Genomic DNA, 25,555 nt, shown 5'->3' with positions numbered 1-25,555 from the left:
ATGAAAATCCACCATGATTTTAGAAAAAAAATGTTACCTGATAACATGTAATTTTCTGCCATGAAATTACAGCTAATGATGTTGACATTTTCCTGATTTCTTTTTTTTCTGAACTATATATGGAGACCTGGGATCAAATTCCACACGGCAGTCATTGAAAGAAATGCTAAATAGTTTTTTTTTCTTCGCCCTCTTGATTAAGTCACATCAAGTGGTTCAGATCGTTTCAGCAGTTTAACTGTGGTGTTACGGTAAACCACAGTTTGAAGGAACAGGTCGGATTATTTAAGGTGGGGTTGTATGAGGCTCATATAACTAATCAGTGTATTACCTGCAGTAGATGACAGTTGGCAGCCCCCAGTTTGGAGAAGCAGTGCAGGAAGACAAGCAATGAACTGCTGTGGACAGGGTCAGCAGCAAAACCTGTTTTAGCCACCTAAAAAAGTCAATATCAGTTTCTTAACCACTTTACCTTGCTGTCAAACAGCCTTTTCCAACAGGACACTGCCATTATATGAGCTAAATACTCCAGACTCCATTGATAACATCAGTCATTTTAACCCACATAACACAGGAGTTGCTGGTCTACCGCTGCCTCAATCACTTTATTTTTGTTGTTGTGTGACTTCTGTGTTTAAAAGGTTAGTTGTAATTCACCAAAGTCACACAATATCCCAAGCAAACAGGGTGAATGAGGGTGATATTTGGTGAATATAATGCCAGTTTCCTGTCAGAAAAGCCTGTTAAAGTGGTTAAAATATTCTAAATAAGGCATACACTTTAAGTGATTTTGTACCTAAATAGTACATTGCTTAGGTTCCATGCTGCTTCTCCAGTCTGGTGCTACTTCTCAGCCAGGTAATACACTGACTATTAATAAGTACCTCATACCCCACTTCAAAAAATCCAGACTACCCCTTTAAGGTGCTGCCTTTAAGAGTAAAAATCCCAAAAGCCCTTAGTGGTCCAAACAGATGTTTTAGATAAGAAGCTTTTGTGTTAAACTGTTTCCTATCAGAATTCAGGGTTTTGAATTTATTGCCTCATTAACAATAATGTCTTGGACATAAGAAACATACCACAGATGTTAAATGATCCACGTTTCACGAACTGCTCTTCATCTTTTGCCTGCTTTCCTCTGAGTCTCTATCCTTCAGTGCTCCTTCCTACAAAGCGTTCAGTAGCTGTTCGACCTTTTGCTTTGAATTACGGTTCAGCTCTGTTTGCTGATGTCCTGCAGGTTTAACTAAAGGAGCATGTTGGAACATTAGTCATTCTGTCATGGCACACAGACTGGCCAGGTTCTCAGTCATTCAGCTAACATGCTAGCCAGCCGATGGCTCAGCAATTCAAGCATGTACCCCTGCATCCAGACAGTCATCCATCCATCCAACTGCAGCAGCAGCCAGCCAATCGGCCTGTCAGCTGCATGGTTGTAGGGCTGAAGGAGTTGTGACTGCAGCTGAACTGTGTAATTGTGTAAAAGTGTGAGGCAGATTGGAGACCATCTGCTTCCTTTTCTGCCTCTCTCGCAATCTCTCTTTCTTTATAGTCGGTCTGCATTTCTGTCACTTCCTTTTTTGACAGCTTCATCCTCTCCTCCTTCATTCTTCTCCTCTTCATCTCTTTCTGTTCTTTGCTTACATTAATGGTAATAAAATAATGACCTAAACCAGGAGATACAATTTAAGTGTTTACTGTTCAAGTACAGATTTTGTCACATGGGTATCATTATGCCAACTGCATTTTTATATGGAAATAATTTTTTCATTTTTTTCCAAATACATAACACTGTCCTAATCATAATTTCAAGGAAACTTTTCTTCACAACATTTTTTTTGTTTAAATGTTTTATGTTCTGAAATAAACTAAACAAAAGTTTTGCCAACCTGTAATCTTTTGTTGAGAGAATTTTCTTCTTAGAAAAACTAAACAAAAAAAAATGTATTTCAAATTAATCGAGTAAATGCATGTCATGTCGTTTACTGCATTTTTAATAATTCAGTATTTTCAGTTGCAACCAGACTCTACAGGGTTTCTAAAACTTTATTCAAAGAAGAAAAGTAACATCTCAACAAAGGATTATAGGTACTTATTTTAAAACTTAAGAGGTAACTCAGAAATTTAGTGAAGACAGTAAGTATGTAGTTTATGTACATCTTCTTGACATTTTTCTTCTCCTCCGCTTAAACTCATTTGTGTCCTTACCACTGAGTCTGTACTGCAATCAGTGTACTACAAGTTGTTTTCTTGCTCTTTATACCTGGATCTCTATAGAAAGTCACTGGCGAGGCCAAGTGGAAGTTTGTCATTGTTTACAAACTACGACTTAACTATAATGCCCCATTTTTCAACTGTTGTCATTACTGTAATGATGTTGTTTTGGATGTTTAATGCGTGCTACTTCTATGCTCATTGAATTATAGTGAACATAGACTAAGGGGTATTTTGCAGCAGCAGGTCTCGTACGTCTGCTGTAGGAAGTTTTCCGTAGAATTTGTCCTTCTGCATTATACTTCAGGCTATACAGAGTTTTCATCTGCAGAGTGTGGTTTAATTAACTTGTAATTGATTATCTTTATAGCTGTGGAGGCAGTTTCTCATTTATTTTCCTTGTAAAGCTGTTGGACTTTACAGCTGCTGTTTTCCACTTTTTCATCATCACAGGATTGTATAGTACTACACACCCCTGCTGCAGATGTAGGTATGTGTGTGTGAGTGAGCGGGGATATTGACAGGCTGCTGCCTGGGGCATCACTTTCTTATTACTATGTTGAAAGCCTCTCCATCCACCAGTTTATATAATAGCGAATGTTTACGAAGTGTTATCACTATTGGATCTGACATTATATCCACTTTATCCAGCAAAAAACCCACATCTTTCTCTATTCTGCTTGGAATGGACATCTTCATTTGACATTTAGATACTGGTGACACAGTGGTGAGGAGTTCAGACTATTCCTGGAAAGGCTATGTGAGGCGCACGCAGATGTATTATTGTTTGATACTTGATAAATCTTGTGGTGTTTTGTGTTTTATTGTAGCTATGGCATCATAAGTCTAAGCCATTCTATGCCAGTGAAGAGTCATGTGTAGCATGTAGTATGACACAGAGATTCGCCATACTACTGTGTGTGTACGATATGTGTGTGTAGGTTGTATAGTATGTGGGCTCAGTGGGTAACTGGCCAATGGCCACATGTTAAACTCTGTCAGGTGTCAGGTAGCCCGCTGTGAATGAGGCAGAGGATTATTTGAGACAGAGCATCGATGCTGATTGAATTGGCCAGTCCTGAAAAAGACGTGCAGGCCTTTGTCAGACTGAAGAGAGACAGGAGGAAGCTGGTGATCTAATTGTAACACCGAATGGATGTGTGTTTGGCTCGGTACAGACGAACCTACAGGAAGAAGTTTTTGGAAGACAGGTTGAGTCTGTCAGGACGCCTAAAGCTCATGAAAACCGTGACTCAGAAAAAAGCAACTCTGCATGCATCCCCCTTGTTCATTCCAGTGATTTCTGACACTGTTTTAACTGATAGCAGACAACACCATTCAAAGTTATGACATTTGTATTTGGCAGTAAAATGTTTTATGTTTTGCTCTATATTAATCAGTGTAAACACTTTAATATTCTGACAACCTGATTTACTCACACACACATCATGAGTTTTTCTCCCAAACTACCAGTTTAATTACTAATATTATTCAACAGTTATTTCAGACATTTCACAGTAAGGCAGAGGCTTTCACTCACTATTGAACATTCAACTTAAGTCTGCACTAAACTACAGTAAATCTAGCAAACTTTCGAGAAGACTCACACCCAAAACTGTAGAGGTAGCGAACAGGAACGAGATAATCCTCACTTCAACACTGTTAAAGGTCCAGTGCAGAATTGAATTGAAATATAATATCCATTAGTATGTTTTCATTAGTGTACAGTTACCTGAAAATAAGAATCATTGTGTTTTTGTTATAATTAGCCCTCTACAGAGGGAGCAGGTCCTCTTCCATGGAGGCTGCCATGTTGCACCGTCATGTTTCTACAGCAGCCCAAACGGGACAAACCAGAGGCTCTGGACTCTAGATACAAATGAAAACATACTTTTGAATATGATATTCCATTTCTGCCATACGTCACTGTCCTGTCTGGTAAAAATTAGTAGTTTATTGCAGGACCAGTGCATATGAGCGTGTCAAACACTTCATCACAGGTTAGTTAATGATGTTACTGAATAACTGACATGAGTGCCGATTCTGCCTGTAGAAAGTGAATCAGAAAAGAGTCTTAGTGATGGTGTAACTATAATTTACACTGTGAAAAAATATGACCCTGACAAAAAATATCAGCATTAATAATGGAGTTTGGTTTAATAGTCTGTCCACTTAAAAGACCTCAGGGAGCAGAGGGTATTTTAACGTTAATAATTCACATAACTTGACCTGACCTATCGTCTAATAATGAGTTTTGTAAACGGCATAAAGTAATATAGGAAGCTCAGCTCGTATAAAGACAAGTAATAAGCAAGAAACCGCACTCAAAATGCAAGCAGCAGCTTCGCCTTGCTCCGTTCCTCTCTTAAATTATAATGAGATCTGCCAATAAATCTTTCCATAAATCTTACGTACTGGACCTTTAAACTGGTTTATAATAACATGTAAGCATGGAGAGATCTACCCGGTACATGTAGGTGATTTTGGTGTCTCTAACTTCATCACTTTTGCTTTGGTCCTGTAGTATATATCCTTAAGACAAAGTTCAGACATGACTTCTTACTTGCAGTGATTTTCTTCACCATATAAACTATGCTGTGTCATTGCTTATCAGCTCTGAGGTGTAAATAAATGTTTGGCATTGTGTCCTTCGGCAAGCAGCTAATCACCATTTTTTTTGCTCTTCTTGTTTTTCCTCCAGTCACAGATGAAGACACTGTAAAGAGATACTACGCCAAGTTTGAGGAAAGGTTTTTCCAGACCTGCGAGAAGGAGCTCCTGAAAATCAACACATTCTATTCAGGTATTTATTTACTTATGTTTTACTTGGGGTAAATATTGCTGATGCTGAGTAAGTCAAAGTCAAACGTGAAAAGCAGCTTCAGATCGATTGTGTGATTATTGGACTGGCAGTCAGAGGAACTGTTGAATAAACCGATATAAGCAATATCACCATAATTTAATTGAAACATTTGTTTATGATGGATTCTACTCTGCAATAATCCTTCCTTCCTGATCTCAGATTAACTTAATTTATTATTGCCTTAACAGATTTAAATGTGGTGTATAATAATATCCAGCATAAACCATGATAAGGAATCTGCTTTCATCATCTATCATCATTTTACGTATCAGAGTTTGTTTACTCTGTACTGAGCTGCCGGTTTCTGTGCCAAATGACATTGTGTCTAATCTTGGCCGTTTGATTGCAGTAGCTTGTGGATGTCATGTTTAGGCGAGCAGGCCGGCCTGTGTGTATTTCAGGGAGCGAGGGGGAGTGTGTTTGTGCTGTGTAACATGAGATGGAAGCCATAATATATTCTGGTATTCTGGTGGCAGTAGGTTGCCTTCTGGTTTTGAACTTCAGCTCAGGGGGAAGTGGGAGGTATCCAGAGACGGACAGGGCTTCCTCTAGAGGCTGTTTGTGAAACTGCAGGTCAGCTGAGGGCCAAGGTTGACTGGCAAGATTGTTCCAGCTCATAATGATGGGACATAACTAGCAGATGGATGGCTCAGGCAGCAGCAAACAAGATATAAATCAGTGCAGAGCTTGTTAGCAGGAGTTAGATTTACTGGGATACTGAAACTTTAAACCTCTTGAGGTTGTTTCTCCTCTAACAACAGTCTATGTCATGATTACTGACATATGCAAGATGCTTACTGCTGCTATAGAGGTCATGTCTTGTTAACTTGTCTTTTACTATCCTGATCCAAGATCTGCTGCTCATAATGACAGCACAATCCCTTTGCTCAGGGCACAAGAGTGTGTAGAAAACAAAATCCCCCTATGTAGCACTTATATCTGTTTACAACTACTTTACACTGTATTATAACCTGGTCATATAGTGCTTGTGAAGACTTTTTTCTCATGCGTCTCTCCTGGCATTGAATAAACCTCATAAAGTCATTTTTGTTAAAAAATTACACATTTAGAAATTTGAACCTCCCTCTATCCACACCCGCCCCTCCACCGCTTGTCTGTAGCTCGAGCGCACTTGCTAGAGCTTTCGCTCATCAAACACTGTAAAATTACAGTATGCTAAACAATCACAAGTGGTAATATAGGTGTAATTCAGCCATACAGCTTTGAACTGGACACCACAGATCATGCATATGAACACTAGAAATCCACTTTCTGAACAAAAACTTCTCCCATGTGCCAAATGCACTCAAATTATCTTATCCTCCTAATGCCTTAGTAGCAGCTTATGAGGACGAGCTTTATCACGTCATGCTTTCCTCGCAAACAACCCAAAAATCATGTCGAGTTTACTGTCATTTTCGTCATGAACATAGACATCATCTAACCCAGTAATGTAGCTATCTGTCAAACTGTAAGAGGTCCTGTCAGCATTTGACATGAATCATGATGTAACTCAGCCGACTAACACTGGCTAATATTATCTGGCACGCTGCAGATAAGTTAAACATAGTCAACGGATAAAACAGAACAAAATTAAACTTACCGGTCGACCAACACGTTGGCTCATAATTGCTGTGTCCGCAGGATAAAAGGAAGGAACAGTGTCGGGCTTTAATATCAGTTTTGGGGTAGAAGCTATATGTTTTTGGGCAATTTTTTCAAAACACTTATGAAAAATGAGTATGAGTTTTCCCTGGAAGTTTGGCTAAGACATTATGATTTTTCTGACTAAGTATAACTTCTTTTATGAAGACACATTTTATATTATTAATATTATTACAACAGTTTTTAATTATCAGATGTCCTCTTATATAATAAGAAATGAAAGAATGAAGTCTGTTGACACCAGAGTATCATCTCATCAGTATTTCAGTCACTTCCCCCTCAGCAGACCTGAGGTGTGAGGTTAGTTAAATGTTGTGTATGAAAACATCAGCGTCTCCCGCCTGCTCTCAGGCGTCTTGTTTATCCTCCTCACACAGGAGGGTGAAGCAAGAAATTGCCGAGTTGAGTCCGACAGGCAGCTTTATCTGATGCCAGTAACTGTGTGTGTACCTGTGTGTGTGTGTGTGTGTGTGTGTGGTGTGTAGTAGTTTGAGAAAGCTGGTCAGGTTGTGTGTGTGAGAGAGAGAGAGAGAGAGAGAGAGAGAGAGAGAGAGAGAGAGAGAGAGAGAGAGAGAGAGAGAGAGAGAGAGAGAGAAATGGAGCAGCGGATAGATGGAGATAAATCGTGTGCTGACTTTACATAAGACACCTGCCTCCACAGAGCTCTCTCCCTCTGTATCTCTCTCTGAAAGGGGTCCTTGACCTCTCAAAGCCATTCTGCTGCAGTGCGCTGAAACTCAGCCCGCTGGAGAACTCTTTCATCTCGATGGGTTAAAGACATTTTTGCAGACTGCCGTTTTTAATAGAATATCCTTTCACCCTGTTTGTTCCTGAAAGCCGAGGAAGAACAACGGGCTCTTTCAACTTCTCCGCCAAACTTCTCAATTTAAGACGTTGCAGAAGGCTCTTAATAGTCAGACTCCAGCTTACGTCACAGACCTTGTTCACTGACACGCAGCTCCCAGGTCTCTTAGATATGAAAACAAGTCTGTCTTGTACAACCCCATTTACAAAAAAAAGTTTAAAACAGAATGCAGTGATTTCAAAATAATGTTTGACCTGCATTCCAGTGAAACAAAAATATTTAATGTTCTAAGTCATTAACTTCATTGGTTTTGGATAAATACATATTGAATTTGATGCCTGCAGCATGTTCCAAAAAAGTTGGGACAGCAGCATGTGTACCATTGTTTTACATCACATTTTTTTGGGGAATGGAGGACACTAATTGCTGAAGCTTTGAAAGTGAAATTCTTGCTTGAAATATGACTTTAAGTGCTCAACAGTCCGGGGTCTCTGTTGTCATATTTTGTGCTTCATAACACCACGCATTTTCAGTGGGAGACGGGGGTCTGGACTGCAGGTGGGTCACTCTAGGACATGCACTCTTTTACCAAGAAGCCGTGCTGTTGCGACATGTGCAGAGTGTGTCTCGGTGTTGTCTTGCTGGACCAAGCTGGGACGTCTCTGAAAAAAGACGTTTGGATAGCATCATGTTGCTCTAAAACCTGCATGCACCCGTCAGCATTAATGGCGCCTTCACAGATGTGCTGTGTTATGTGTTGCTGGCATCAAATTCTGAATGTATATATTTATAAAAACAATTAAGTTTATTAGTTTGAACATTAAATATCTTGATTTTCTACTGTATTCAATTGAATGTAGGTTGAAGATTTGCAAAACACTTTTACACATCCCAACTATTTTAGAATTTGTGTTTTTTTGTCCCATGAGTTTAAGGTTAAAGGCACATTTTTATTCACTTTAATGTCAATATGCGGGGCACTTTAGTCATCTTAAGCTGTATTTAAATGCGCTCTAGTAATAGACTTTACTTACTTAGACTAAACCCATACCCATGGAAATCTGAGCCACCACCACCTGTCTGCTTCAAGGACCATTAGCCTCACTCAGATGAACTGTCCGCACATGTCGTCTGTTGTGAAGTGCCACTGTGATCCCAGGCCTCAGATTTAATCTAAACCTACTTGAGGCAGGCAGTCGGGGTCCTGACTTTCTCACGTCTCCTGTTGTTGTCATGTGCTCATCCAAGCATTGTTATGACAGACTGTGCGAGGAGAGTAGAAGGATTACTGTGAGTTTAGATGTCAAAGAAGAGCTGTGGCATTCCTGTGAGGAAGGTAGTGTGATATCTGGAGAATCTGTGTGTGTGTGTGTGCTCAAGCAACAAAGCGTGAAAGTCACCAGTGAGCCCTCCACATCATCACTGCTGCTTTTCTCAGTTAAAGACAGAGGAACAGCCTCAGTTGGCGGTATGCTTAAAACAAATTTGTTGTGTTATCACACTGCTGTCACATGCAGTACTGCTATTATTGTGACTCCAGGTCTGTTTATTTCCCTAACACTTGGAATAACCTGCAAAGTCACAGCTGTAGTAGGCATGAAATGTAATTGTAAACACTATTATGAATGTAACCTAAAAACACAGCTCCATCCACAAATCAGCTGTGTATCAGTGGATGTGTGTAAAATCTGCGAGCCAGCCAGACGCCACTAAACACTGCTGACATTTATGTCACAAACTGCCAGTGTAGCCTGTATGAAAAAGACAAATTTAATTTAATTAGAAACTACCACTTGTCTTAGTCAGGGGGTCGGCAACCTGTGGCTCTTCAGTAGCTTCCTGTGGTGTTCACACACATTATATACAATTTTTTTTTTTAAACATTTTGATTTTCATTCGTCATTGTTGTAGACCTAAAGTGATTCATACATTCTCCAGTTGTAAAAATGTATAGCCTATACATTATATTTTAAAAAATAAAAAGACTTTGCTGACTAAAATGTGCGTAATAGCCTTTATCTATGGCTCAGAGCCTTTTCATCTAAATCTTGCTGGTGGCTCGTCTTGAGTCTCTCTTGGTTAGCTATGGATGCCAAATCCAAAAAAACAAGAAGTCTCAGAGGAAAATAGAGAATTCAATAGTTGTAGCTCCAGGCAGAGTTTTTTAATGCCAAAAATGTTTTTGTTTTTTTTATAGTAAAGGTTGCCAGCCCCTGTCTTAGTCTGTATGACTGTGAGTAGAGCTACAACGATTAGTCCATTAGTTGATTGAAAGAACTATGTTAATAATAAATTAATACTTTCAGTCATTTTTCAAGCAAAAATGTCAAACGTCTGCTGGTTTCAGCTTCTTGAATGTGAGGATTTGCTGCTTTTTCTTACTGTCATTTATGACAGTAAATGAAGAGTCTGGGTTTTGGACTGTCGGTTGGACGAAAGAAGCAATTTGAAGACATAATTTTGTGCTCTGTGATGGGCATTTTTCAAAATATTTTGACATTTCGTAGAGAAAATAATTAATTGTCAAAATAACTCATAAACAAAATAGTCATTAGCTGCGGCCCTAACTGTCAACTTTGTTGCTGCGTCCATAGACGGATGGAAATCTACAAGTCAAATTGCCAACAAGCCTGTACTTGTATTTTCATTCATAAGAATAAAAGGAAGACAGAGAAAGGGCGAAGGAGATAGTGAAGGGGCAAAAAGAGACGTTGGCTGCATTGTTCAGTGACTGAACCTGGTGTGACTTTTGATTGGTTAAAAAAAAGAAACAAGAGAAAGCAGTAGAATGAGGGCTAATCTTTTTTTGGAAAAGTAGGTAGAAGTGAAAGAGAAGTTAATGAAATGCAGGTTACTGCCCAGGCCCTGTCTGATTCCCTCCCTTCCTTTCCTGCTCCCTCTCTGGGTATATTAACCTATCTTTGACCCAGATAATGGTTCCTCCCTCTGCAGCATTTACATGTCAGTTCAGCCTAATGGTCTCCATGCTTCTGCTGCCTCAGACAGCAGGAGAGCAGAGGAGACAGGCTGTATAAAAGGTTTTTTGTACCTGTCACCTTCTCCTTCTCCTTCTCCTTGCAGTTATTTGACATCTTGTATCCGTACAGTGGCAGGTAAAATTTAATTGAAACCAACAATACATAGGAGGACAGGACAGGAAGTTACTGGGTCAGCCTACATTAAAGATAACTACAGAGTAAGAAGTTGTTCTGCACAGCTTCCAAAACCTCTTTTTAATTCTGTTCTTGTCCTCCTGCCTATAGAAAAGCTTGCTGAAGCCCAGAGGCGTTTTGCCACGCTGCAGAATGAGCTGCAGTCTTCACTGGACGCTCAGCGCGAAAGCAACGCTCCGCCCGGCCTGCGGAAACGCAAGACCATGTTCCACCTGTCACAGGAGGAGCGCTGCAAACACCACAACATCAAGGACCTGAAGCTAGCCTTCAGCGAGTTCTACCTCAGCCTCATCCTGCTCCAGAACTACCAGGTCTCAGCACGCAAACGCATGCAACCTCAGACACACCTGCAGTCGAAGCTGAAAAAGTGTTATGTTTCCATCGATGCAGCTTGTTTGGAATAAATAAACCGTCCAATCTGTTTGTGTTATAACAGCTGTTTTCTTGTTGCCGTCCACAGAACCTGAACTTCACTGGTTTCCGTAAAATCCTGAAGAAACATGACAAGATTCTGGACACTCCTCGCGGGGCAGACTGGCGTGTCGCTCACGTGGAGGTGGCGCCTTTCTACACCTGCAAGAAGATCACGCAGCTCATCTCTGAAACAGAGGTACCCAGCTCTACATGAACGCACACATACGCGCTATGATACAAAGATGATGGTGAGAGACAAAACACGTAAAACCACTTTTGTTTGTTTGCCATGTGTTTGCGTTTAGACCCTCGTCACCACGGAGCTGGAGGGAGGAGATCGTCAGAGGGCCATGAAGAGGTTGAGAGTTCCTCCGCTTGGTGCAGCTCAGGTCAGAAATACAGCCGGTTACTCTGGAAATCACCAACACCCCTTTTACACCTGTACACCTGAGATCTGATCTCTGTCCTCCAGAGAAAAACCTGTGCATGAGTAAAAAACTCCAGACTCCCTTTACAGAACCAGTTTTGTGAGTTGTTGAGTTATGGGGAACTTTATGAACTTTGTGAAACACTGTCTATGACATATCCTTAATCATTTTCCCCCTCTGTTAAAGTTTTTTCTTTCTGTGTATAAAAAAAATATTGTCATTTTGTCTCAGTGTGTTGTACTACCAGTGTGCAGACTGCTGTGTGACTAGATAAATTATATGCCTTGTCAGTAGCAGATCACACACCCAGTTATAATTCATTTACCGCCAGTACTGCTTTCATTTTTCACCCAGTTCTGTTGAATAGCAGATCTTTTGACATTTTCTTGGCAGAGAAGAGAATAAGGCTATAATCAGTAATGATAGACGTGTTTCTTTCAATAGTCTGGCTTGTTCCCTCTCTAAGTTTAATCTGTATTTTATGTTAGCTGAACCAGTGTTATGTTGTGTACAGATAGCAGCACATTGTACAGACTGCACTAAGTTCTGAACACAATGCCAGCCAGACTACCTCCAGATGTGGTCACATTCTGACCATGATGCATTTACACCTTGCATTAACAGGCGTTTTTCCTCATCTGGATAACTTGTCACATTTTAATACCAGGTTTAAATGGGGTGTTTGTGTATATGAACCTAATTTGTGCTTCTTAAACCTTTTCACTTTCCTCCTCAGTTTGTGTCATTTGTTTTCCAAGTGGCAAGAGAGGGTGCAAACTAAGATAAAATAGCTAAAAAATAAATGTAAGCAAATATTATACTTTTCAGTCTTATAAATCAACTCCTCAAAAAATAACCCCTCTTCTCTACGGTATTAAATAACCTTCGGCATCCATGAATATCCCAGCAAGAATAATCTTTACATTTATCTTCCAGTAATGTTGGTTTTATATATATTTTTTTTTTGCGGGTGGTGAACAAAGATTAAAAACAATAGGTGAGACGTTTGTTATGAGAGAGACAGAGAGAGAGGAAGATGGGAAGAGACACAAAGAGAGAGAAACCCTGAGAGCCTCCAGTATTGATTTTATAAGTGCCTTTCCACTGGTGGACAGACAGGATATCTTTCAGAAATAAGCCAGGCTAGTGGCACTTTAGCCCCCATGTTATATCTACTGTTATTACTGCATTAATTACTGCCATGTCTGACTTGAATTGTGCTGTGTGACTATTGATCTCTCCATTTCCCCTGCAGGCATGTGTACAATAAATATATTCATGCAGATAAAAGGAGTCAGAGGGGTTTTATATGGAGACATGTTCAATATTTTTTGTGCTACTTGAATTATGAAAATGATTGGACTCTATTGCATATACAGTATCTGTGAACTTGTTAATATATGAAGTGATTAGGTGTCCTTTTAATTAAGATTAATGTTTTTCTGTACTCCTCTCTGCCTGGTTCAGCCTGCTTTGGCCTGGACAACCTTTCGTGTCGGTCTCTACTGTGGCTTCTTTATCATTCTCGCGATCTCCTCCGTTCTCAGCGGTAAGTCACATAAACATGCACAGTCATACATTTTTCATATCCTGTTGAGCCCTGCACAATTTGTAATGTGTCGCTGCGAGATAACCGTTTGCTCTGGTAGATTGTTTAGGATTGATTGGCAGGTTTTTATTGTTGTTTCCCCTCAGATTTCTTATCTCTTTAAAAAGCTGAATATCCGCTGCGGTTCTATCAGGTGCTGTGTTCATCAGCTTCGAGAACGTGTGGCCACTGGTGCGGATCTATCGGGGCGGTTTCCTGTTGATCCAGTTCCTTTTCCTGTTGGGGATCAACACTTACGGATGGAGACAGGCGGGAGTCAACCATGTCCTCATCTTCGAGATCAATCCCCGAAACAACCTCTCACACCAGCACCTGTTTGAGGTCAGCGTGGGGAAACAATGCAGACAATCATTTCTGTTAGTGACTGAGTGGATGACCAGAATCCTTCAGAAAACAAACCTTTTCTCTGTTATTAATAAAACCAACCTCGTTTTCCTTCCTATGGAGGCCAATTTCTGTCAGTGTGATTGAATAAAAAAAATCTTGTAAGTCACTAAAATGAGAAACTTTCTCAAAATAATGGCATACTTATCTCAAAAATACTGAGAATTAAGTCATTATTGATGACTTGACACTGATTATTTTCAGAGTTCTTGTTATTTAAGAAAGTGTCACATTATTTTTGAGACACTAGGTCATTATTTATGAATAGGTTTCTTATTATTTTGAGAATATCTAATTATTTTTTTTTAGATACTGAGTCATTGTTTTGGATTTTTTCCCTTCATCAGATTGACATAAATGGGCTTACATTGTTTTCAGACTGATGTGGGTAATCATGCATTTTTAAAATATTTATTAGGAATGAATGGGGTTGTTTAGTCTTTAGGGTAATCCAGATTCAAGAAATACTTTACCGTGTAAAATAAGATTTCATTCAGCAGAAACAGCACATAAATACCGTCCGCAGGGTTTTATTTATACAAAACACACCACATAGTTTGCACTGAATTATTCATATTATCCTGTTAATTGTGGTGATGTGTCAAACATGCTCTCTTTTAACGCCAGTCTCTTCTGTTTCTCTTCCGTGTGCTGCAGATCGCTGGTTTACTGGGTGTGTTGTGGTGTCTCAGCATCCTCTCCTGTCTCTACTCAGAGTACACCTACCTCCCCATGCAGATCAACCCTCTCATCCTCTACGGCTTCATGGTGCTCTTCCTCATCAACCCCTTCAAGACCTGCTACTACAAATCACGTTTCTGGCTCCTCAAGTTGCTGGTCAGTCCACTCATTTACTTGTTTACCTGAGCGTTTCTTTTACGCCACTGCGACTGTATTTTGAAAGACTGTAATGATGACATTTGAACTTCGGTACCACCGATCACAGACGCTGAGAGCGTCTGAAAATGTGTCTGACCACGACAGAACTGGATAAATGAGCCCAACAGTCAGGGTTCATGGACGCACAGAGACAGATGTTGACAGTTGTGAGCCAATAATGCTTTACAGGACCGCCATAACGAAATGAATCAAATGCAAACAAGATGAGACACTGTGAGACACCGGCTCAGTATGTTGGCTGAGGATTGATTGTGGTATAAACACAGAGGAGACTTGAGTTCAAGAGCCATGTTTAATGTGAAAGCTATTTGTAGGAATTTAACAATAACAAAAATATTAAAATATTACGAATATTGCTGTCAGACATATTACGATAATACCATGGTACAAAGTCCACAATGTGATATTTATTGCAATTTTAAAAAATAAAGGATAATGCTGACGTCCATTATTAAATAATAAAACTGATTTGTACAACATTTTTATTCGTACAAAATAATTTTCCCTTTTAACTGAAAGAGTGTCTGCTTTCCTTCTTTAATAAAATAAAATCAAAGTAGTCAGCCATGACCTAAGCATGTGCAAAAATGTGCAATTCAAAGTGAAAGCAAAATTTATCCTTTTAAGTTTAAAGGACTGGAGATTTGTTTTGACTGCAAGGACCTTAATATGTAGGATAAGAATCACTGAGACAAAAAAAAAAACACTTAAAAAGTGTTTGTGTGAGCTATTTGTTTTTTTGCTTTTTGTTTTTTTTCACAGCTGTGTATTTTACTACCATATTGTGCTGCTAACACAATTTAAATATTCCCTGTGTGTGTGTGTGTGTGTGTGTGTGCGTGCATGTACGTGTATGCATCTCTATCTCTATCTACAATTCAGATATCTATCTCAAGTCTCGTGTTTACAAAACCCTCCGATGTTACTCTGTTCTTTGTCTAAGCTGAGCTACAGGCCTGCGGGAGAGATAGTGAGCTGTGTGTGTGTGTGTGTGTGTGTGTGTGTGTGTGTGTGTGTGTGTGTGTGTGTGTGTGTGTGTGTGTGTGCGTGCAGAGGGGGGTGTAGTGAGACGGAGGGCAGAGGGTTGAGGGATAATAGAATGCAGCCTCGTCCCAGGGGAGGTGGAGGTTGTGACTGTGCAATCATTACAGGCGTAGATCTATCAGTATGCTGATGCCCTGAGCTCCTCTGTCCCTTCTCCTCCTCCTCCTCCTCTTCATCGTCGTCCTCCTCCTCCCTGCTTGCCTGCCTCTCCCCCAGCATCAGCAGCTGCAGCAGCAGCAGACCCCCCCCCCTCCACGTATTCTTGTCCTTTCCTTCACAGCTCCCTACAGTCCTCAGCAGCGCTCCTTCAGCACCTCCTCCTCCTCCTCCTCCTCGTCCTCCTCTGCTCGCTGATAATCACCAGCCTCGGCCTCGATTGGTCCTGAGCTCTTATGAGCTGTTTTTCATGATTGTCATACATGTCGCCTCATTGAATAAGAATAAATGATTAAAGATGTTTGAGGAGAAACTGTAGTTTTATTGGAACAAACAAAATGTTTTTTTTTTTACTACCTGTTGTGTTAATTTCCTCTGACAGTGAACGGCAGACAGAGGACAAAGATTTCATTATAGGACAAACTGCAGAGGCAGCACCTGTATTACTGGTGTTTGCTCAAGAAATGAAAACCTCACCGTGTCTCTGCGGCGGGTTCAGCCTTGAGACGTCCACACGGAGCGGACATGACTGACGTGGACACTCGATCAATACACACCGTGATTGGCGGGTTAAGAGAAATATGTAATGAGCTGATATGCTTGAAAAAAAGTCGAAAAGATCAATGTTCGCTGACATTTCCAGTGGTACCCTCTTTAAAATAAAGATGCTAATTAGAACCGTAAAAAGGTTCTTCGGCTTGTCCACATAGGAGAACCCTTTTTGGTTTCTGTTAGAACCTTTTATAAACCTTTCTGACAGTTCTACCTGGAATCCAATTTAAATGGTCATACCTAGAACCATCTGTGAAAGGTTTCTCCCAGAACCCCCTGTGGAAGGTGCTACAGAGAACCCTTCCATGGTGTAATAGTTCCATTGAGAACCCACTCTGGGTGTTCTATCTAGAACTTTTCCACCCTCTAAGAGTGCCAAGAAGAACCCACCCACGGGGCTCTACCTAAAACCTTTTTATATTCCAAAGGTTTTATCTAGAACACACTGAGGGGTTCTACAGAGAACATTTTTATGGTTAAAACAAACCCTTGATTAAAGAGTTGTTGTAGCCATCTGTGAAATGTATCATCTAAAATTCCCGATGGAAGTTCTAGAGAGAACCCTTCTATGTTGTAATGGTTCCACCAGAACCCCATTCTGGGGGTGCTATCTTGAAGCTTTCCACCATCTAAGAGTGGTAACAAGAACCCACCCAGGGGATTCTACCAAGAACCTTTTCTTAATCCATGGGTTTCTACAGAGCACCTTTGTATATTCCAAGGGTTTTATCTAGAACCCACCCAGCAGGTTCTACCCCGAAAACTTCTATATTATGGAACCTTTTATAAAGGTTGCACTTGAAACCCTTTCAGAGAGTTCTGCCTTGAATCCAGTATATTAAGGGTTATACCTAGAACCATCTATGAAAGGTTCCACTCAGAACCATCTATGCGAGGTTCTACAGAGAACCCTTGTATTGTGTAAGGGTCCCATCCGGAACCCTCTCTGGAAGTTCTATCGAGAACCTTTCCACCTTCTAACAGTGCCAACAAGAACCCACCCAGGGGGTTCTTCCAGAGAACCTTTTTATATTCCAAGGGTTTAATCTTTTACTGCTTTTATCTAGAACACACTGGAGGAGTTTTACCAAAGATCCTTCTATATTCCAAGGGTTTTATTGAGACTCCACTGAGGAGGTTCTATTGAGAACCTTTTTATATTCCACCAAAGGGGTTCTACCATGATCTTGTTTATATTCCTAGAGTTTTATCTAGTACACATTGAGGGGGTTCTACAAAAAACCTGTTTATATTCCAAGGGTTTTATCTAGAACCTATCTAGGGGGTTCTACCGAGAACTTCTTTACTACTTTTCTACTTTATATTATGATGAATTGTACGTCAACAAGCTGTGAAGAACCCTGAGTCTTACAAAGAACCTTTAACAGTCCCTTTCTTCAAAAAGGGGTTCTTCAGAAGCAAATGGAGTAGAAAGTCAGCCGCTCAGGAGGAACCGTTTTGGATCCCTTAGTTCTAAGAGAGTAGGAGAGTGTGTGTGTGTGTGGGGTGTGTGTCTGAGAGTGAACATGGAGTCGAGGCGTTCAGTCGCTCCTGAATGTCAGATGTGGCCCGAGGGGGTAAATGGAAAGAGTCGTGCAGGGTTGTATCATTTTACAAAGCGTGGTCAATAACTGAGCTCCTGCCAAAAGTCATACCCCAAATAACACGCCCATAGAAGCCAACGCACGCTACAAAACACCGCCAGGTTGTGTTGTACGCTATTGTGTAGTGACACACACATAAACACAAATACACACAGACACAGAGCGTGACTTATTCTAGCGTCCTGTGGTGTGTCGATAAGGTACTCTGAATGTTCCATCCCCTTTGTGTGTTGCAGATCATTAATAGAGGTTGTTCCCTGCCTTGCACTTCTTGACTGAAGTACTCTGACAACTGCACACTAATTAATTGTTGACTAATTTAGTCTCAGTGTTGAAAGCAAATATGTCGCGGCCAATTTTATAGCAGCGAGGTCAGCCGAGGTGTTTTCTGAAACGCACCAAACATTTTTCAATAAATGTGGTGTGTGCTCAATATTTTTTTTTATCTTGAATTCTTTTATAAAATCTTACAAAAAATAATGGTTCAACTTTAACTAATCGCTCTCGCTGTCCCTCTTCTCATTCTTGCGTGTTTCCAGTTCCGCGTGTTCACGGCACCATTTCACCGGGTGGAGTTCGCGGACTTCTGGCTGGCCGATCAGCTCAACTCTCTGGTGGTTGTTCTGATGGATCTGGAGTATCTCATCTGCTTCTATATCTTTGAGCTGCAGTGGACTAACATGAAGGGCCTGCTGCCCAAGTTTAAAGGTGAGACATTTAAAGGGAGAGTTCAGCAGCATGCTATATTTTGAATATATTCACTGCTTTACTTTGCTGTCAGACAGCCTTTTCCAAAGGGAAACCACTGCTATATAAGCCAAATATCTTACAAATTTAATAATATCTTTATTATATCAGTGTGAACAGACTCCTAAAAACACTGATAATGATAACCAGAAACATAATTGTAGAATAAAGTCCTGATTAGCAGAAAATCTTCTTTAACCAGTCTTGACGCCATTGTACAGATTGTACAGATTAAAATGTTTTGGTTGTAAACGTGACGGACTAAGTTGACACTGTGCCAGACAGTTGAGCTGTCCTGTCAGGAACTGTGACGTGAATGAGGTTTTAATCGCTGTCCGTCCCTTCCACCAACAGTGACACCTCGGCCTCCGCGCAGCCAATTAACACTGAGCTAATGGAACGGAAATGTTTGGCTGCTCAGAGGTTGCTGTGTGACTCACATAATGATGAGCTGCTCCGTGCGAAGCTGGACATGTGGCGAGGACAGTGTTATGGTCAAGAAAATGAAAAAGAGAACAAGAGATTACAACATAATCATGCTCTTTTTTTTAAATTCTCTTCTAGATCCTAAGGACTACGTGTGCCACAGCTACTCATACGGCCTGCGTGCCATCATCCAGTGTCTGCCCGCCTGGTTCCGCTTCATCCAATGCCTGAGGCGTTACCGTGACACCAAGAGGGCCTTCCCCCACCTGGTGAATGCTGGGAAATACTCTACCACCTTCTTTGTTGTCACCTTCGCTGCACTCTATGCCACACACAGAGGTAGGACACAGATATATGCACACTCAAATGTCTGTTTCATGTGTCATGTACCTTAAGGTAAAGTGTAACTAAGTACATTTACTCAAGTGCATATTTGAAGTACTCATACTTTACTTGAGTATTTCCATTATATGCAACTTTATACTTGTACTCCTCTTTTTACTCCACTTCATTTATCTGATGCTTTTAGTGATCTCTTACTTTACAGATTTTCATGCCCTTTCTTTTCAGTGAAAATCATGTATCTCCATATGTATTTATTTTTATTTATTTATTTATTTATTTTTTTTGATTAACCGAAGGATTTATGGGTTGGGAAAATTATCCCACTTCTTATGTCCATTAAACAATAAAAAAAAACTTGGATTGGCTGGAAAATAGAAGCTGAAAACAGGCCTGTTTTTCTGACAATATGAGAAGTTTACTTTTTAGAGCTTTGTGACAGAAATATGATGATCTTATAAAATACGATGGATGGCTGTAGATTAAACAACCAAACAAAATATAAAGCAACAGCAGTAAAATGCAACATATACATTAATTTAGCAGTAAAACATCAATGACTATTTTTACTTAATACTTAAAGTACAGTTTGTCGTCAGTACTTGCATACTTTTACATAGATGTTGGAGGTGGGGGCGTGACGTCTTCCCTTTACTGCACCAAACAGTGACAGCTGTCTTGATGTTGGAACAGCCAATCTTATTTGGGGTTACACGGCCCCGTAATTGTCAAAAGGTTACCAACACTGTAAAGCGGGTGCAGGGAGTGGTACCGTCACCTCCCCCACCCCTTCAAATAGATCCATCCATCCATGTCAGAGGTGGAGCGGGAAATAATCTGCTGCAAAAATATTACATTACTACACTTCTTTGTATAATTATAAAAGCAGTTTAAGTGGACGTACAATACATAAACTCTGCAATACAATCAGTGGGTTATTTATAGCACCCTCCTTTTACTTAAGTAAGGTTTTGATGCGGGTCTTTTACTTGTTGTGGAGTATTTTTACAGCAAGAGAAGGCTAAGTCTTTATAGTTGTTCTTAATGCCTGCCACTGGATCTTATTCTCCATGAAATCAGATAAAATAAGTTTACATTTCCCAAAAAACAAAGTTAGCATGTGCAGTATAAGTATCATCACAGCATGTTTCTACTGGGAAGAGTAAGACTTGTTGCAACTGAGCTGAATAAACATGTAAAAGTGTGTCTTCTGTGAACTGTCATCCTGTGAAATCACAGAGGAGCTCAGAGGAGACAGAAGTCAGTCTGTCTAAAGTCCACAAAGCAAAACAACAATATCTGTGTGTTGCAGTTAAAGGAGCATGACAGCAACTCACAGGCTTTCTGAGCCTTTGTATTGAGTCATGTGTGCAGAAAGCAGAGGTGACCTTGAGCGCAGATGCTAGAAGTTGGCCTTGGTTTCCTGGTCGGTGCCTTGAGCTTTATAATGGAAATGCGAAATGTCTGTCAAACAAGGTTCTGCTCTCACAATATGGCTTTCGGTTTGAGAAGAGAAGAGACAGAGCAGAGAAGAAAAAAATGAAGAGAAAGAAAGAAATAATCACATCTGAGATCTACCAGAAAAACAGAGGAAAAGAGAGAGTGGTTACAATTAAAAGTCGAGTCACTCTCGCTCTGACAGTTTCAAAATTAGCCTGCAATTATTCTGATTCAGAAGCCATATCACAAAGCTGTTCATCTTCAAAGACTCAACACCAGACAATAAAAGCATGCATCCTCTGTATTTCAGTAGTCCGTCACAGATATTTGTCCACGGGGCTTGTGTGAAAGCCACTTTTTGCAGCTCATATATTTAAACTCTTTTCAGACGCCAGTTTATATATTTATTTGCCAGCAAAATGCCAGCTGTGAAACTTCATCGTAAACCTTTCAAACCGCTAAATGTTATTTCCCAGCTTGACTTTATTCTTTTCCGATATGAATTTTAATCAATACACTCGCTCACGCACTTCCTAAGCTGACCACAAATGATCTGATATTGAATAAATGAGGAAGACAGACAGACAGACAGACAGAAGACAGACTTTTTTTCTTCCTCAGATCGCCTCAGTAGGAAAGGCGTCCATTAAACCATATCCTCCTTCCTCCTCTGGTCTGAAGCCTGTCGACTAATGGCCTCTCTTCATGTGTTATTCTGTATGAAGCTGTCTTTCATCCACCGTGATAATGGAGGCCGAGACCAATCGCTGGTTAAGGGGAGGAGCAGGCCAGGAAGACCGACAATCGCACACATACAGTGAAAGGATGGTTAAGGAAATTGCCTGGTGTGGAGACATTTGATGTATCCTCTGCAGAAATTATTGTTCTGGTAAATTTTAGAGGCCCAGTGTGTAACATTTATGGGACTTTATTGGCAGAATATGGCAGACATGGAATGTAACATTCACAAGTATGTTTTCATCAGTGTATAATCACCTGAAAATAAGAATCATTGGGTTTTGTTACCTTAGAATGGTATAGAGAGGCCGTGGGTCCTCTTCCACGGTGGTCGCCATGTTGCACAGCATGTTGCACCACCATGTTTCTATAGCAGCCCAACATGGACAAACTAAACACCGGCTCTAGGGAGCTTCTTTTGAGTTTTTCTCGAGTTTCACCACCGTAGGTTGTCGTCCTGATTGCTTTGAAGAGGAGAGTGAGGCGACGTGTTTAGAACCTGCAAGCTCACCACTAGATGCTACTAAATGTTACATCAGGCTTATTAAAAGCACAGTATGTATTTTCTGCAGCTAGGGGTCTATTTCATATTCAGACAATAACAAAAAACGTAGTTTGATGATGTTGCGAAGTGGTGTTGGATCATGGGAGTGGTTATCATCGGAGTTGTCCACTGACTCAGACAGAAATCATGTTCATGGACGACATACTGTTTTTAAGTTTTATTCAAATCATGTTTAGTCACAATCTCTGACTTCCTTCCTCGCTCTGTAGCAGCTAGCTAGCAACAGCTAGCCAGAAATGAACCTTTAACTTCAATAAATTACAGATTTCTCTGCATTTGATCATTGTTGGAAATATTTAGGATAATTTAAGTACACAACTCAACAAAACATATAACATAGGTCCAACATTTCTAGACATTTTAATGCTGTAGTGTTACATATCGTAGCTTTGAATTGGCGGCTGATCGTCTGAATCTGGCCCTTTAACAACCTCAATCTGGCCCTTTTATCATTTAGAAATATGCAATAATTTAATTTTAATTTAATACAAATGAGAGTTTCTCTTTTGAAATTTATTCCTGTTCATCGACATCACTCCAGCTATTGAGACAAAAATACAGAAATATAATTTCACGCTCATCAACACAACCTCTAACAGCAGAGCATCAGTTTGTACTGTTGGATCATTAAGATAATCATTTTATCACTAAGCTAATAGAACCCATTCATTTTTTATGGTTTCTATTAAGCACAGAGACAGTTTTTTTTATTAAAACAATTTAACTCAAGCTGTTCAAGCAGCGAGTCAGACCGAATGAAAAAGATGTTAAACATTGTGCTCATTAAAACAAGCTACTTCTAGGTAATCTCAGATTTCAAAGGTGCTTTGTTTATTCCTGTACTTTTGTGCATAATGTTTCTTTAAAATGGGGGGACAAAAATAAAAAGTTGCATTGTTTTACACATTTGAATTTCTAACTGTATTGGTCAGGCAGAGGAAATGTGAACATCTGCCCCTTGGCACTGTAATTTTTCAAACTGGCCCTTCTGAATGGTCAGAAAGTAAACAGCATCCAATGCAATAAAAAAATAGAAAGTACAGCCTGAAACCTTTACCAGTGATGCTCTCTGTAATCTCAGTGCAACAGGACAGATGATGTCCAGTCTGTCTCTATCACCCAGTAGCAGCGTGAAAAGACAGCGGGGTGGTGTCGTGTTCGCACCGCCGGGTCCAGCTGTAAAAGGTGGTGGGAGTGTCAGTCAGCATCTGGCAGAGCTCCCAGCGTCTGTCTACGGATGTGTCACCTTCATTACTAACCTGCTCACAGCCCTGATGGTTTCTGTGTGACCTCACTGCCTCGATGTCTCATTCATTCCTGGAACTGCACACATTTTATCTCCGGGAAAACGAAATACTTAAACCATAAATGCAACAGATAAATCACAGGCTTCTCTGTAGAGGACTGAGTGGTGTTCAGTGTCGTGTTCTCCCATTTACAAATCTGAATCTCAAATATCATTAGCAGTGTTGAGATGGTTATTTTTTTTTAAAAATGCGATAGATTACTAGTTATCCCCTAAAAAAAACAAAAGAAGTAATATAAGTATTTTGATTACCTCATTAAAGCAATGTAACCTTTTAAATCTTTTAAATAATGGAGATTTAACATTAAAATGTATGTACAATAGCAATAACTCTGAAAAAAAAAAACTTAAATATAACCACTGCTGTTTGTCACTGTCCACTCCATGTTAGTGAGATTTAATATTGTGACACAGCACCTGTGCTTATTATTGACACTTAAGAATGAGATTTTGTTTTGCAAGATTGCCTCACAGTGATTGGGTCCATTACCAATCTATAGCCAGGGGTTTCTTTACTGACATGATGTTTTATACATGAATTAAGAGTCTGGCAACAATTATGATGAGTTATTCAGACCACGAGGGAAACAGTGAGAAATCACAAATCTATTTTGTAATTTATACCCATGCATGCTGTAATCTTGGTCAGCACTCCTCTGGCAGCAGCACAGTGTCTCCCTTTACAAAGATGGTGTTGCACTACAATTTGTCCCAACAGCTTGTTGATCGTTGTCTTGAAACATGCCAAAAAAAAAGTCAGCCCTGCATGGCGAAAAGATTTAGCAACAGACTGCATGTTTTGCTCTAACATAAGCTTTTTTACTGAAAAGAATACATTTAGATCAAACCTCTTTGTAATCACCAACTTTTGATTAGTAATTAATTTAACTACTTATTTTTTCTAACAGATTGCAATTACATTTATAACAAGTTACTGTCCAAGACTAATCATGAGGTACAGTTGCCCCTCTGGTGTACGTTTGGTGCAGTTTGTTTTTTTTTTTTAGATAGAAAGTTCCAAACACTTTTTTGGCTGTGTCGAGTGGATGTGGGATTTGAGGGTTGAATTATGCTTAACGTGCTGCAGCAAATGAAGTGGACATGTGCCCTCAGAGAAATGTCCAGTTCAGGGCTGTGAAGAACTGATTGGACAGGAAACTGTAACCTCAGCAGATGCTCGGAGGCCTGTAACCAGAGAGATGATGAAGGATTTCCTGGTTTGGGCAGAATTCCCAAAACCCTGTAAGATACAGTGTGCTGCCTGACAATAAAGTAGATTACTTTACTCAGGATCAATACAGGCTCATCTTTATGTACACTTGGCTTGAGACTTACTGCTGTTTTAGATGCAGCAGAGTTACAGGCCTAATGCTAATTTAAACCCTGGGGATTTATGTCAGAGACAGGCAAAGACAGAGGAACAGGATGCTGCATGGTGAGCAGAATAGTCTCTGATGGACAGAGACAAGTGTTTTAGAAGGGGAAATAACAAAATGTACAGTTTAAATTACAAAATGAGATATCTTAAATGAGAAAAAATGCAGAGGTGCTCCTTCTGTGTCTATAAATCAACATCAAAATCTCTCAAAAACCAGCTAAAGTAAGCCTGACCAAAGAGGAACATTAGTCCTGCTGCTCTCTGTGAGAGGCTGACCATGATGGTGAGAGGCAGGAATAAATTGAGTCAAGCTGGAGCAAAGGATCGGTAAATTTAGAGCTGGTAGAGCACAGAGGGGCAGGTAAAAATGAAAGGTTAGATGGAAAAAGCAAAGAAGTAACAGAGAAAACAAGAGAGGGAAGGTGAGAAAGATCGACGTGACAGGGATGACGATTCACAGATTTCACAGATATCAAAGCACAAACACAAATAACTATGGAAGTAAATGAGGAGAGGAGAGGAGAGGAGAGGAGAGGAGAGGAGAGGAGAGGAGAGGAGAGGAGAGGAGAGGAGGTGTAATTATCAGCCTGGGGCTGAACACATGTCTGCTGGACTCTGCTGGAATAGAGATGAGCACAGAGCTGACAGCTTTTATGACTTCATTTCATGTACTGACCCTTCGTTCATTATAAAGAGAGAGGAAAGGCAGTACGCACACACACACACACACACATACACACACAGACACACCCTCAGTCAAACACACACATTAACCAATGAAGATAAAAGACGCGTCTCTTTC

General features: G+C 40.2%; 1 protein-coding gene across 1 annotated transcript in view; it reads left to right on the top strand.

The window, feature by feature from the left end:
• Nucleotides 1-25,555, top strand: part of xpr1a (xenotropic and polytropic retrovirus receptor 1a) — a 96,197-nt gene that overhangs the window by 62,949 nt on the left and 7,693 nt on the right. The window contains exons 3-11 of the mRNA XM_084722265.1: nt 4,916-5,017; nt 10,811-11,031; nt 11,181-11,330; nt 11,440-11,523; nt 13,030-13,111; nt 13,305-13,492; nt 14,213-14,392; nt 18,351-18,519; nt 19,123-19,323. Of these exons, the coding sequence (XP_084578391.1) occupies nt 4,916-5,017; nt 10,811-11,031; nt 11,181-11,330; nt 11,440-11,523; nt 13,030-13,111; nt 13,305-13,492; nt 14,213-14,392; nt 18,351-18,519; nt 19,123-19,323 (1,377 nt within the window). The remainder of the gene's footprint in view (nt 1-4,915; nt 5,018-10,810; nt 11,032-11,180; nt 11,331-11,439; nt 11,524-13,029; nt 13,112-13,304; nt 13,493-14,212; nt 14,393-18,350; nt 18,520-19,122; nt 19,324-25,555) is intronic.

This window comes from Lutjanus erythropterus, chromosome 7, assembly GCF_056507025.1.
Source record: "Lutjanus erythropterus isolate fLutEry1 chromosome 7, fLutEry1.hap2, whole genome shotgun sequence".
NCBI classification, from domain to species: Eukaryota; Metazoa; Chordata; class Actinopteri; order Lutjaniformes; family Lutjanidae; genus Lutjanus; species Lutjanus erythropterus.
Note: the sequence above shows the minus strand (reverse complement) of the source record. Positions and strands in the feature narration are given on the sequence as shown.